Genomic DNA, 14,392 nt, shown 5'->3' on the forward strand with positions numbered 1-14,392 from the left:
AAGGACACTGGGAGAACAAACCAAACTCTGCACAGACCGACCGGAGCAAGGATTGAACCTCAGGCCCCTAAAGCTGTACAGCGCACACACACACACTCCCTGCTGCGCCAGCATACCACCCTGACTTCAGGGAAATACTTGGTGGGGGAAAAAAAACTCTTAGGGGCAAATAGAGTTTTAGATTTCTTCACCTTTCATCACTGTGACAGTTCTATAATACAGTGCTGCTGAGCATGTAAGTATAACCCTTAGCTCAGAGGAAAACTTCATGTACTTTGATGATTTTCTAGCCACTCTATTTGCCACATCTACGCCATACATCCGATTGCCATGAAGAATAAGCTGGACGTGCTTTCCTGCACAAAGTTGAAATCTGTTGACTAAGAACGAGTACTAACTAGTAGAAGACAATGGGTAGATCCTTCTGTTAGAGTGTCCTACTGTCCTCTTAATAAATGGAGAAAAGCATATAAGATATATTATTTATGGTAAGCTACAGTCACAGCCGACAGAGATTACATTGAAATAACGGTGATTCGTACCTTTAAAGGGTTAAACCATGACACTTCATAGAGGCCAAGGGACAGATATTGAAGCAAGTGCCAGCTAACTTCAACAGGAAGTGTTTCTTCAAGTACAGGAACTGATCAATCAGTAAAATCAATAGTAATCAGGAAGAGTATGGTAATACAGTTCTTATCTGGGCTGTAAGTTTATCCTTTAAGTATTTAGCTTAATCTAAATATTTCTGATGTTTTATGCAAGTGGCCACAGGAGCCCAGGAATAGAGAACAGAGAACTACCCCCTCTGTCTGTCTAAACTGGCACTGAGCCAGCTGTATCGTGAAAGTGAGAGCAGTGATAAGGTGATAAATCTCTGGGCACTGCCGGTCTCCCGGAAGACAGACGGTGAGCTGTGACAGGCCGTCAGCAGCCAGCCGCTGGCCTAGCCCGCCAAGGTGAACAACTCACTGCAGCGCTCTGAGGCCTCCCCCTGGCATCACACACACAGGACCGCGAGCTGAGGGACACACAGGGATCTGCACGCCTGGCATTATCTGGATAAAGCAGGCTTTAAACCAAGGCTGTAGTATACAGTGGGCTTTAACCCTTTAATCAGTCTCTAGATTGCTAGTTTTACTCACACACATGAAGATGCAGATGCAAGTAATGCAAGTTGAGAGGTTTGGGCACATTGACCTTGCCAACATTTTGTATAATGGTCTAATTTCCTCCATTTTTGCCATCTGTGATTTGGCTGATGAAGCCACTTCCCCTGCCACCCAGGGGACAGTGTGAGTAGATGCTGCAAAAACTGCACAGTCCAGTTAAGTACAGGTCAATCAGGGCAGACCAGAAATATAAAGGTTTGTAAAACACAGAAAAGATCAATTCCATAAAAATGCATTTATATTGTACTTTTCACAACGGCAAGCCATCAGCAACAGTGGAAAAACTCCCTCAGATCCAGAGGAAGAAACCTTGAGGACGCATTATTCAAAAGGGGAACCCCATCCTCCTCTGGCTGACACTGGATAGCACAATAAAACAACACTGAATTTAGGGAATATGTCAAATGTGCTGTTAAGCCATAAAAGCCAAATAGTCACAAGCATAGTCATGCAGTGAGGTGAGGCTGAATCAATGTGAGGCCCCAGAGCAGGACAGCGGGCAGCAGGGTAGTGGAGAGCCATGTCACAAACATAGCTTAAAACTATTCACTCAACAGTGAGTGAGTTTATTAGTTAGTCAGTTAATTAGAATAAATGCTTAACAGACACTTTCAGTCAATGAGTTTTCAATAATAAAACTAAAGCAAAAGGTATGATTAAGGTATGAGGTATCGTTTACACGCTTAAATAAAGGCGACACAATGTTTTTGTCATGACGGGCTAGGTCAGACAGAGGGGTGAACACTCTCAGAGATGGTCTAATGCAAGAAAATTTATTAACAGAACCAAGCAGCAAGTACAGGGCAAAAATGAAAAAACCAAACACAACCGTGACTAGACAAAGGGGCAAAACAACACACACCTGAGGCTGGTGGGCCTCCGGGAGCTAAGCTAGCAGTAAGGGAAGGACCGGGATGAGAAATGACAACTAAAACCAACAGGAGAAACACAGGGGAACTAAGGCTGCGCTCGTCAGGCGCTTGGGAAACTAGGAGCTAGGAGACCTGGTAATGGGGCTCACCCATGAACGGTATTACTAACGCTATCCAGATTAGGGGGGGCAACCTCTCTGACGACCTCTAGGTTCTAGGCCCGTGACCATCAAATCCAAAGCGTTTAGTTTAATTCTCTGCATCGAGTCGATTGTGGGAGCCCCTTAAGAAACCCCAGCCTCATGTGAAATGCATGAAGCAATTAAACAGTACAAAACCACCAAATCCATGAACACAAAGGAACTGAATCAAACACACTTGACGTGAATGAACTTGAACTGAACACTGAACCGATACATACATGAACTGAATCACAAAACAAAAGTCGTTAGGTGAGCCTGCGGGCCCGGGGGCCTAACAGCAGAGGTCACTGACAAACAATAAAGTTAATATAAAATAAGAGTTTCTAAAAGCAATTTTAGAGCATTTCAAGTGATCTATTTGTCCAGACTGGGGGTTCAAATGCCAGAGAAAACTAAAAATGGAGATGCATCGTTTTCATTGGACAGCAGTGATTTACCAGGTATATGTAACTAGTAAATACAGTTTCCCAGTGGAACAATCAAAATATTCCAGTATCCAACACCACTCTCCACCTACTGTCTCTGCCTTTTCTTTCTTTTTCGCGATCACAGCTGCTCTTATTTCAGATTAGCAAACCAGGTGAGAGCGAAGAAAACAGGGAGAATGATTGAGTTAAGAAAAGAAACACCATAGTATCTGCAAAGGTTTGCACTTTCTTACACTGCTGAGCTGTTTTTTATCCACCTTTATTCCAGCAGTCCCCCAGTAAACAATTAAACATAGTGTGTGTGTGTGTGTGATCAGCACAATCTGCCTGCTGATACAGGAATCTGAACCCACACGTGTCACACGAGACCCAGTAAGAGGGGAGGGGGTGAGTGTTCATGCAGTTTTCCAGAATTGTTTCGCCTCAGGAAAACAGAAATGGCCATTAACAACCCTGTTCTGAGCCACACAAAGCTGCAGTGTTTATAGTACTGCAGAACATGCCATTTTCAAATAGAGTGAAGTAATAACCTAGGCTTCAAAACACAGTACTGATGTCCCATTTAGCTCTTCTGCAAAAGCTCTGGTTTCATACCCGTGCAATAAAAAGGGGCAGTGAAATTAATAAGCAAACTCATCTGTCACTGAGCTTTCCTCCTTTAAAGCGATAAACATGGTTATACTCACATTTTAGAATATAAAACCCCAGCCGATGTCTTGATCTAGCATGCACTGAGATAAAGTGCATGTCCTCTCACATGTGGCTTCATCTACATTCCAGACTTTATGTATATTGGCTGCAACAGCTTATTGGTTGTGGGGAAATTTTTCCTCATTCACCAATCGTCTCCCCATTCACTAATTCCCTTCACAGTATCCCTCTCTCTTCATCATTCAGCCTCACCATTCACCTTGCCCCCCTCTTCTTGCTCCCTCCCTTGATCAGTGTCTCTCAGCGGTTAGAGCTCCAGGCTATTGATGACAGGGTTGTAGGTTTGATACCTGGGTTCAGCAAGCTGCCATTGTTGGGCCCTTGAGCAAGGCCCTTCACCCTCTCTGCTCCCCGAGCGCTGGAGTTGGCTGCCCACCGCTCTGTTTTTTTGCTGTATATAGTACTGTGACAAATACGTGCACCTTTACCTTTAACCTTTGAGAACATTTGAGAGGCTGATGACCAAGCTGTGCTTGTGTATGCATGGGAAACAAATCCAAAATCGAAGGATCCAGCCTCCTGACTCTTCCAGCTGAATCTGTGGAAACACAGTTCCACATCATTATGCTGATAACCAGTCGATGTGCTGATATAACAGTTAATTTGGTAAAACGACTGACTGAAGTAACCAATGAGGGGCTAGCGACATAGGCCGATTCTGGACTTGTGAATGTCATCACTTGCAGCCCAAGTACAGCTCCATTCACAAGTTCACATCTAGCCAAGTATAGTTCAAATGCCCGGATGTGTTCTTGTTCCGCCGAGGATGCATCAGGATGTGACTTGCGTGGATTTGGCACAGGCAAATATCCCAGAATGCATTACACACCACACTGCTGTTCCAATTGCAACATTACCGTACAGCGTCCTACTGTTCCTGGGAGTTTGTACTACAGGTCTAACTTGCCAAGTCAGTACTACCAAGTACACCAGTCTGAACTTGTATTGAGAATCCCCTTTAGAAGAAATCAATCATGGCCATACATATGTGTATAACTGGGCTACACCTTATTACACACCTACCGAACACAAGCCTCTTCAACTGGAGTTAAATTCGATTGCAGTGAAAGCATTCGGGCAAGAAATGAGTGAATGCATCTACACACAATCCTTTTCCACATTTTCCACAACATTTTGTTAAATTTTAAATGCAGAAAAACAGTTTCTTATTTATTTGTTTAGCACAAAATTAACTCCATGTAGCAGGTTGTCATACTAATACTACAGAAGCCAAAATACACCTAAATACACATCCATTTGATATGGTACACAGAACACATTAAAAGCTGGTCCAAACTGACAGGTTTAGTAAAATCTTGCGCATATTTGCTTCTCCTACCATGTGTAGAGGGCGCTCTATCTTTCGTTCTGCTCCCCTTTAACAAGCCTATGACAAGCAACATTTGCATTTTATGAGATATTTTCATTACTAAAGTTAATTGCACACATTGCACAACTTAATTACACTCATGTTAAGAAAAGACAGGTATCTTTGTCATATGCTTCTTAAATGAAATGCTCGTCTTGTTTTCCTCCCATCGTAAATACAGTGATCATAACTCGTAGCTGTTTTTATGACAGTGTTTTCGCTGTGGGTTTTGCCCTGCTGATGGCCTCCAAATTGATTTTTCTGCTCCACAGTCATCAATTAACTGACGCTCATGTCACCCAGCCCATGACTCTCATCCTATGGGGTTCAGCGGCTCCAATCTATCTCCAGATGCGTGCCATCGACAGAACAGTGTATCTGTGGCCTCATAGAAACTTCAATTACAGGCAAAACACAGCCAGTGTTGTGAGCTCCGGTATTAGGGCAGCAAAACAGAGTTGAGACAGCATACCGAAATCAAATGACTACAGCTCCACTCACACACGGCCTTAATCAAAATCCTCTACAAATCAAACTCTTGTTCCTTAAGCGTCCTCATCTCACCTCGGAACTGAGGCCTATAGGCCAATTTGGCATCTGAGCAGTTATGCTGTGTTTTAGGTTCAGTGTTATTGCTGTAAAACAACCAAAAGCTGATTGGTCCACCTTGTAGATGTAAAGGCAAAGGAAGAGAAGCTCATCTGTTGCTGCACAGTCTGTGTTGGTCATCCTTTAGTCCTTCATCAGTGGTCACAGGATTGGCTGGATATGTCTGGTGTTTAAACACTCCATCAGCACTGCTGTGTCTGATCTATTCGTACCAGCGCAACACACACTACTAACACACCACCACCATGTCAGTGTCACTGCAGTGCTGAGAATGACCCACCACCCACCCATAATACCTGCTAAGTGGTGGTCCCGTGTGGTCCTGACTATTAAAGAACAGGGTGAAAAGAGGGTAACAAAGTATGCAGAGAAACAGACAGACTACAGTCTGTTATAGAACTACATAGTGGCACATATGCACAGTAGAACCTTACATCGTGCCATACTATCAAAGCAAATTGTGTGTGTGTGTGTGTGTGTGCTGTATAAGGTTAATTAACACACCCCATGACTTTAAGATCTTTATTTCCCAATCTACCAATGTCAAACACCCTACAAACAATCAGAATTAGGAATATAAACAGCTTGATTTGATACAGTAAACAAAATAGACTCTAGTTTAGAAGTGCAAGACTAAACGATGACATTCTGAGACAGACTAATACAAATCTATGTACAAACAGAAGGACTAACAAATGTAAAAGAATATTCACATGTCGAAGATCTTCAAATCCTGAGAGAACGTTGATTCCAATGCCAGACTAACTGCTTCCTTCACCTGTAGACAAGGGTTTACAGGAAGCTGTGACATCTGTTCGTCAAGCTGGTTCCAGATCTTACTGAAAGTCCTCCAATGCATGCAGTACAGTGGTCTTCACAGAAAACTACACTGATGTATCTGCTGATTGGTGGATAATCCAGAACAAATAGGATGCCGCTAAAGGAGAGCAACTGTTCTCAAGTGGAAGCTTCCTAGGGGATTTAAATGCAATATGAAAAAGTAGAAAAATAGCTCACCCATTCACACACATTAACACACCTCTCTCACACAGGTCACCTCACACCTCCTCTGTACAACTTTATACCCAATATTCTCCTCCGTTGGGGATACACTGTGTGCCTCTTTTAAGCACTACAGTAAAAGAATGTGTAAGGGTAATTTGCTCCATATTACTGTGCAACCTCTGCAAAGATTAAGCTTAATTCCAGTGGAGGTTAAATTACACTAGGGGTAAACCTAGAATAGCCTGGCTTCCACAAACATGAGGAATCAGGGGTTGGTCACTTAATTTGGTCTTTAAATGAAGTCCACCATCACTATAAGAGGGCCCCCCCCAGAAGAAAGGTTTCACAAAGGAAAGTAGAAAGTGAAAGCTGAACCAGGGCCTGGGCCACACATTCACAGCAGGCATGGCGTTCATAGCTTTAGAATGTAAGACTTTCACTGGTCAGATTTTAAGGAGATGTTCCTCTGACCATGATACCCTTGTCATGGTCCACCACTACAGGCACATACAGGCAGGCAGCTCCATCAAGTCCTTCAGGCTGGAGATGCAGGTCGAAGGCCTGAGGTTGCTGCCCTCACCCTGTGGTCAGAAGAGAATCTGGTGGCTCCAGGCTCTCTGCTATGTCCTCCAGCTCGTCCAGCAGCTCTGAGAACGATGGTCGCCGAAATGCGTCCATCTGAAAGGAAAGGAGTGCTCTTTCGGTGAATGTGGAACATTTCAGATTGGCACAGTCCAGCTTTATGGCATTTTACTGTGTAGCTCAGAGCCAGTGCTCTAAATAAAATCAGCCATACCTGGGTTTTCGTTAATGTATAACCAAGCACATGCTAAGATCTAAAGGGATCCAGGCTATCTGAAGGGTAGAGGTGATTGTCGGTGTTCTGTCAAGCTCTGCTAAGTTGTCTGTCAATTATAGTTATGACTTTCTTGAGAGTTTAGTGTAAAAAAAATAAATAAATGATTTCTTTTCGCTTCTAATACCTTGTCTTACTTCTCTGACACAGTCATTTAGGCTATGAATATATCCTTCCTATTCTTCTGCTGGGAGCTTTTTATTTATATTATGCTTTTATAATATCTAGCTGTTTTGTTTAGGCAGCTTTACCTATAAATATACACTACGACAGAGCAATCCCGCATTCATTTCTGCAGCGGTCACTTTGCAAAGAACGACATCAGGTTGATTCATGCTCAGAGGTGGTTCTGTACCCTGCCATTTCTCCTGGAATAACTTGCAAAGGCCTAGTGTTAGAATTAAGCCATCCTACTCTAGTCTAAAGGAAAAGTACACATTGCTTGAGATATAAGGAAGGTCCTTAAGACAACACGAAAAGCACTTTACTGCTGTGTCTTAAAACACCCAAAAGCTAAATGTATGTGATTTTCCCTGCTTACTTACTATTTTCTTTATACATATTACATTTGCTATTTATTATATACATAGAACCATTTTTGGTAGTGTCGTGGTGTTCTTGGAAGGACTTCTTCTTGAAAGGAGACTCGTGACCACTGTCTTTCAATTGCAATGATGAAACATTTTATTCAAAAGTACAGTGTGGAGAGAGCCTGCCAATTCTCAGTGCCCCTCTGCTCTTCCTCCCTAGACAGAGGAGCATCTCACATTTTATACCCTTCTACAGGTCATGTATTGTTGCACTATTTCCATATATAGGATGTCACTGTTTAGCTCCATGAGGGGTGTAAATCAATTGTCACATACTATGTTTGTTCAGTTCATGTATGGCTTTACCAAATTAGGCCTGGGAATGGTTCATGCTCTCCCATTTAAGGCTAACCCATGGGCCTCACCATATTGTCTCTCGACTCCATACCATTCCTTTAGATCTATAAATACCCGCAGAGCCAATGTATATACACTACAGTAGGAGCACAAAATCTGACATATTGTGATAATAGATAAAGAATATTTGATAATGAATTCATTGAATTAATGAATATGTATTTGTCACATTACCCAACCCTACTGGAGTATATAAATAAAATCCCCAAAAAATGTATCTTCAATTTTATTCCCAATCCAGTTCCGATTCACAGTGTTCAGGATGAAATCTGGTGTAAATAGATTTAGCTGAACATATGAATCAGCAGCTCATCTTATCTAAACTCTGTGACTGTATTCTTTATACAAACACAAAGATCAGATTAGTATTGGCTCATCCTCAGCATAGAACATCCCTACTAAAGTACAAATGGAATATAAATGCTATTTAGCTTTTTATATAGCTAATTACACTACATAAAGTATGAGATTAATGATGCACTTATATTTCAGAACCTGGAGGAAAATAATGTTTATTAGTTTTATCATGAACATACTGGGACCTGCTCTCTGTGTTTGTTTTAACAGAACACACTACATTTATATCTATATATTGTTTCTTCTATAAACATAAATTGGAAAACAGCTTAGTCTTGTGCATGCTGTATGTGTACATAAATAAGGGTAATGGATAAATGAATATAGGCAGGTTTGTGGAAACCAACCTGTTTTAAATAATAAATTGTAAATATATAAATATGTAAATTGTGTAAGTATACAAAAACAATAATAAAATAAAATATTTTAAAATAATACAATATAAAATAATTAAAAAAGGCCAAAACAACCATAAGCATCAAACTTAGATTGCTTTAACATCAGAGTACAATATTCTGCACAAAACAATTCCATAAAATCCCTTTTTTTAAAACAATATTAACAATTCAATATTAACGCCTCCCTGCTGTTTCTCCTACTTACCAGGCAGCAGTTGGCAGACAGCTTGAGCACCCGCTGTGGACAGCCCTGCACCAGCCCGCTGAACGCTTCAACATCCAGCCCATAGTCCTGCAGGGGGAGCAGCAGGACACTCGCATTACTCAACTGTTTACACTCACACACTCACTAGTGTTAACACATTGCTATGCACAAGGAGGTACACACACTAACACAACCAAACCTTAGAAAGTACATTATCACCATCCCATCAAGCAAGGGATGAAAGTCCATCAATAGTATCGTTACTGTGTGTGTGTGCTAATGTGCTAACAGCAGCTTTAGTGACCACACACACACTGGACACTATATATCTACTCTATGCCCTGAGAAGCTGCTTCAGCACTTACAGTGATGATGAAGGGTGACAGAAATGTCATTAATTCATATGGTGATGGATACAATGCGGTGAATATATCACTACTGATTAATGGAAATACCCCTAAGATAATTCCCTTAATCTAGATGAGATCTGTCTCTTCACCAGACTGTCTATCAGTCCTAATGATGCATAAAAGGCTACATTATTGCATGTGAGGAGCCAGTTGCCCTCTCTAACCTTCCCTTCACTGGCTCTGGTACAGTAGAGGAACAATGTCTCTATCATTGCCGTTTTATTAAAATTAAAAACGTCATTTTTGTTTCTTGAAAAATCAAGAAAGCTTGTGCATTGAGTGAATGAGGATGAATAGACCAATAAAATTAATACTAAATTACTAAATTATGTCATATATCATTAGTATACAGACAAATAAACATAAATACACTCTTAAAAATAAAGGTGCTACAAAAGTTTCTTTGAGAGATGCCATAGAAGAACCATTTTTGGTTTGATAAAGAACTACTTTTAGTAAAAGAGCTGTGAGTATGAAGAATCTTGAAATTGGTAAACCTTCATGCTGACTTCTTTATAAAGCTTTAAAGTATGGATGCCCCGATCCGATCCAGTGACACAAAATGAGGGGCTGATCCAGGCATATTTAATGGACCGGGTATTCGCTTTTGCCATCTGGCTTCCTTTAGTCTCCATTATTAGGCATGATGCATTTTCTCATTTTTCATCTATGAACTACCCTAGACAGTTCATAGGTGACCTTATTTCGGTGAGCAAAACAAAACAGAGCTTTATTTCAACTGATAAGTGCGGTGACATTACCAGTTACCAGCTGCCAAAACGAAAAAACTACAGTCTTCTAATTCTAACTCTCCATTCTACCTTAAATTGCTCCACAGTTACATTGTGTACATTCAACAGCAGAACAGAACTGCTGCATTATTCAAGGTGGAAGTTCATGGAAGAAGAAAATTTTAGGAAGTAAGTTAGTTGTAAACAACAAACGGCTCACAGAGCAGCAGGTAAAGAGTGTTTTAGTTCATCTGTCAGAGGATTTTAACTTTTCGCTCTTCCATTAAATGTTTGTCTATTTTCTGCCATTTTCGTCACTCTACTAAAACCACCCAGTTTGGTTGTAGATGTGCACTGACTTTCCATTCCATTATCTCCATTTGGGGAGATATACTGTTCCTCCCACCCCTTTTTTACCTTTAATTACGCCTGGTTAGAAACCAAACTGTGGTGGAAATGCTGTTCTACCAGTGAGAGAGCCACGCTCCTTTCTTTGGTTCTAAACCAGTTCTGAACGTTGCATTCAGAACCGAGGAGGAAGATGATGCCAATGTGAATGCACACACACACTTAGCGATGTGACCGCGGAGCTGTAAAGGAACCAGGAGCCTAATGGTTCGGTAGATCAGTCAAACTGGATTGTAAGACATTAAACACTATAGAGTTTAAAACAGCTGTTTTAAATGCTGCTTCAAACAAAGTAAATAAGATTAGAATTTAGTCTGATTATAGAAACAGATGCTAAAAACAGTGAGTTTACTGGTGTTTATCTTTTGTGTATTAACACATCTTCCCTAAGTTGTGGAGTTGTATTATTTATAGAAACACAAAGATTAGTCAGCATTAATAGACTCGAGACAGAGATAGCATCGGGGGATAAAAGCCTTCTATACTTTAAAGGTTCTTCAAACATAATTCTTTTACAAAAATTGTTCTTTATGAAACAAAAAATGGTTCTTCTATGGCAAATGCTCAAAAAACCCTTTGTAGGAGTGTACAGTTCAAAATAACAGGAATGTCATGCTTTAATCAAGTTGGACAGTTGGAATAACACAGGCTTCCAGATTCCTCCTCAATGCCCCCAGTCACTGACTTGATTTGTCCAAATACACCAGCTGCTCCAACTGAATGAAGCACTGATCAGATAAACGAGGTATTGATTGAATATTAATACTGGGCAAGGAGAGGTCTGGAAAGGACTGGAAATGATTAACCAAACATTTCCAGTAATTTGTATTTATTGTAATATTGGTGTTTTCCTGTGCCGCTGTCCACAAAAGGCTAACTCAAACCCGGCAAGGCGAGGATGATAAAGCCAGGGATGGCAGTGAGATCTGTGCTAGGTTAAAAGCTAACACTAGCTGACTGGCTTTTAACATCCGTTCTCTCCAAAATCCGTTCCCTTGAAAACAACTTAGACTACCTCAGATTGGGCTAACTCCAGAAGGGGGAAGGGAAACAAAACCTGGAGAAATGAGCAGGTGCCAGGCTAAAAGCTAACACCAGCTGACTGGCTACTATTGAGGCAGAGAGGACAGCAATACTGTCTAGAAAGATTCAGAAAATAACTACAGTGTTCTTCTCATAGTGCTAAAATCCAAGCTATGCTATACTATGCTATGCAGTGTGGCTCCTGTGAGCTGCTGTGGTGCCGTAAACCAGCCATTAAAAGCAGAGCTCATCACTTTTTCCACCTAAAAGCAAAATCAGCGTGTTTCAATCTGAGGCAGAATAACATGTTTTTTTCAAAGTCACATATTTACTGTTTATACAACCAACAACTTAAAATACTGAACAAATGCATTCTGTGGTAACTTTAAGTGAAACTGTTGCTCCTTCATCCATCAGCTGCAATAAATCATTGTCCAGAAATATACAAACACCAGGTCAGCAAGAAACGAGAGACTAATTTGTTCTCTCCATTGCGTGTGTGTGTGTGCGCGCATCTGCGCTTGTCTGTGAGATGTATTTACCCGTGTTCGAGGCAGCACCTCTGGGTCAGCAGGAATTCTTGCCAGTATCTCACACAGCATTATTCCGAAAGAGAAGACATCCACCTGGGGTTTCAGAGGAAGCAAATCACTGAGGTCAGAACAAGCCATCAGAACACAAGCAGAATGCTGACCTAATTCCTGAGATACACATAGTACAGACTGGGTGTTCTTCAATCACAGCCTGGTGCCTGATGACCACTAACTGATTCATCAGCATCACAGCTAGAACCACAAATTACATACAGTCTACTAAGAACCCAGAGATAAGTTTCCGATGAGTTTCCAGGAAGCGCTACAGTGCTAAGACCCTGTTAAGATAATAGAGAGAGTATCAGCTAAACACTGTAATAACAGACCATCTCAAACGTGACTTTGGAAACAGATCAGAATACAAGTTTAATAAAAAAGAAATAAATCTACTGCAAAACATATGAATTCACTTCCTGCACTGAACCATGTGATTTAAATCTCGGTTGTTTGGTGTAAGGTGGTCAGGTAATCTGCCTGTTTCTCATTTATTAATATCACGCTATAACATCTTGGTTCATGCTCATTGTGATGTGGCCAGGGTCATTCTGTGGCGTCCGTGGTGTATTTTTTCTCAAGCAAACTACAACACACACAAGGGCAGCTGTGGCCTAAAACTGCTTCTGTTTCTGCTCCATTGTTCAAAAGTTTCCACCAGGAGCATGATGGGAAGTAATCTCAGAAGGACACTAGCTGAGTTGACATTTCAGCATGTCCAGAAATGTTAAGTTTTAAGTGCGTCCATTAGATGGAGCTTGAAAGGGTGAATTACACGTCCTGACTGTAGGGGGAGCCCACGAGCAAAAAATATGAAAAAATGAATTTTCATATAATGCATTTAGTTTGGCGTGCTCCTGATGTGCTTTCAGAGGCCTTCAGAAAGTAGGCTGTAGATGCAGATGAGTCTAGGAAATCTAGGAAGGGTGATTAGCTCTTGCACTGTCTGGAAAATACTTTATAAGTGCAGCAACTTCCAACATGGGCAGGTTAGACCCTCCTAGCAAGTTCAGCCCAAGCACAGACCACAAAATGCAGAGACGTCTTTAACAATCCTAAAATGACATCACATGTTTGATTGTGATGGAAGTTGTGCAAAAAGGAAACCGTTGCTGTAAATAAAATCTTTTTCAAAATCAGTTGTATGAGTTTAGTTAGATTACCCCATCTCTCAATATTGTTCAAATCAAGATCAAATGAGATGTTTAAATATGTTACAAATGACAAAGGTTGGGGTGTTCTAACTTTTCACATATCTCTCGGTTTTATTCCTTTGGTACAACATATTTTATTAAATGCAGAAATGATGCACATATTTGAACCTATTCAGGTAAATCCAGTGCAGTAACCCAGCTCCTCTGTAAGCACAGTGCTTTCTACGTACCTTGCGGTCATATGGTTCTCCTCTCAGCATTTCAGGAGCCATCCAAAAGGCAGATCCCACAAGAGACATCTTCCTATCTGGATTATTCGCAGGCAGCTCCCCGACCTCTCTGGCCAGGCCGAAGTCCGTCACTACTGCCTCTCTGCCCCGTGTGGTCACTCGGATTAGACAGTTCTACAAAAACAAGGTTGGATCTCATATAGTAAAACACACCTCAGAGAGCCGTGAAGAAGAAGGCAAAAGTATTTTCTCCTATTTCACCTCCTCCTCTCTCATATTCCAGCATTATGATCATGACTAAAGGGACAGATAGTTTAACCAAGGAATAACAGAAACATCACCTATCTAATCAAGAAAACTTGCCTTTTCATTGCACTTGGATGTGTTCCTGTCTGATCACCACAAGGGGGCAGCGATGACTTATAGTTAAATATGTAGAACCCCCACAGCAGGGTTCTTTCACCATCATGCTGCCCTCCTGTGGTCATCCACCTTCTTCTAGCCAGTGAATTATTCACATCTGACCTGGGGTCATGTTTTCAACAGCACGTTAATGAGACAGCTACTCGATTTCCAGGTAAAACGCTCTTGTTTGCGTGTGAAATTCAGTTCTCACCATGCATAAACAATAATGTGAGCAGGATTGTATTGGCTGGAAAAAAGTAAATTAAATACAAGAATAAATAAACAAATAAAAATATAGACTTGTTGTTTTAA

At 41.1% G+C, this 14,392-nt stretch overlaps 1 protein-coding gene across 1 annotated transcript in view; it reads right to left on the reverse strand.

The window, feature by feature from the left end:
* Positions 1-5,872: 5,872 nt before the first annotated feature.
* The window catches only part of LOC140539625 (dual specificity testis-specific protein kinase 2), a 38,777-nt gene continuing 30,257 nt past the window's right edge, over positions 5,873-14,392 (reverse strand). Inside the window, exons 7-10 of the mRNA XM_072662368.1 lie at positions 13,676-13,849; positions 12,247-12,330; positions 9,133-9,219; positions 5,873-7,047 (exon numbers count right to left, since the gene is read on the reverse strand). Coding sequence (XP_072518469.1) covers positions 6,946-7,047; positions 9,133-9,219; positions 12,247-12,330; positions 13,676-13,849 — 447 coding nt within the window. The 3' untranslated portion in view covers positions 5,873-6,945. The remainder of the gene's footprint in view (positions 7,048-9,132; positions 9,220-12,246; positions 12,331-13,675; positions 13,850-14,392) is intronic.

Source organism: Salminus brasiliensis, chromosome 18 (genome assembly GCF_030463535.1).
Source record: "Salminus brasiliensis chromosome 18, fSalBra1.hap2, whole genome shotgun sequence".
NCBI classification, from domain to species: domain Eukaryota; kingdom Metazoa; phylum Chordata; class Actinopteri; order Characiformes; family Bryconidae; genus Salminus; species Salminus brasiliensis.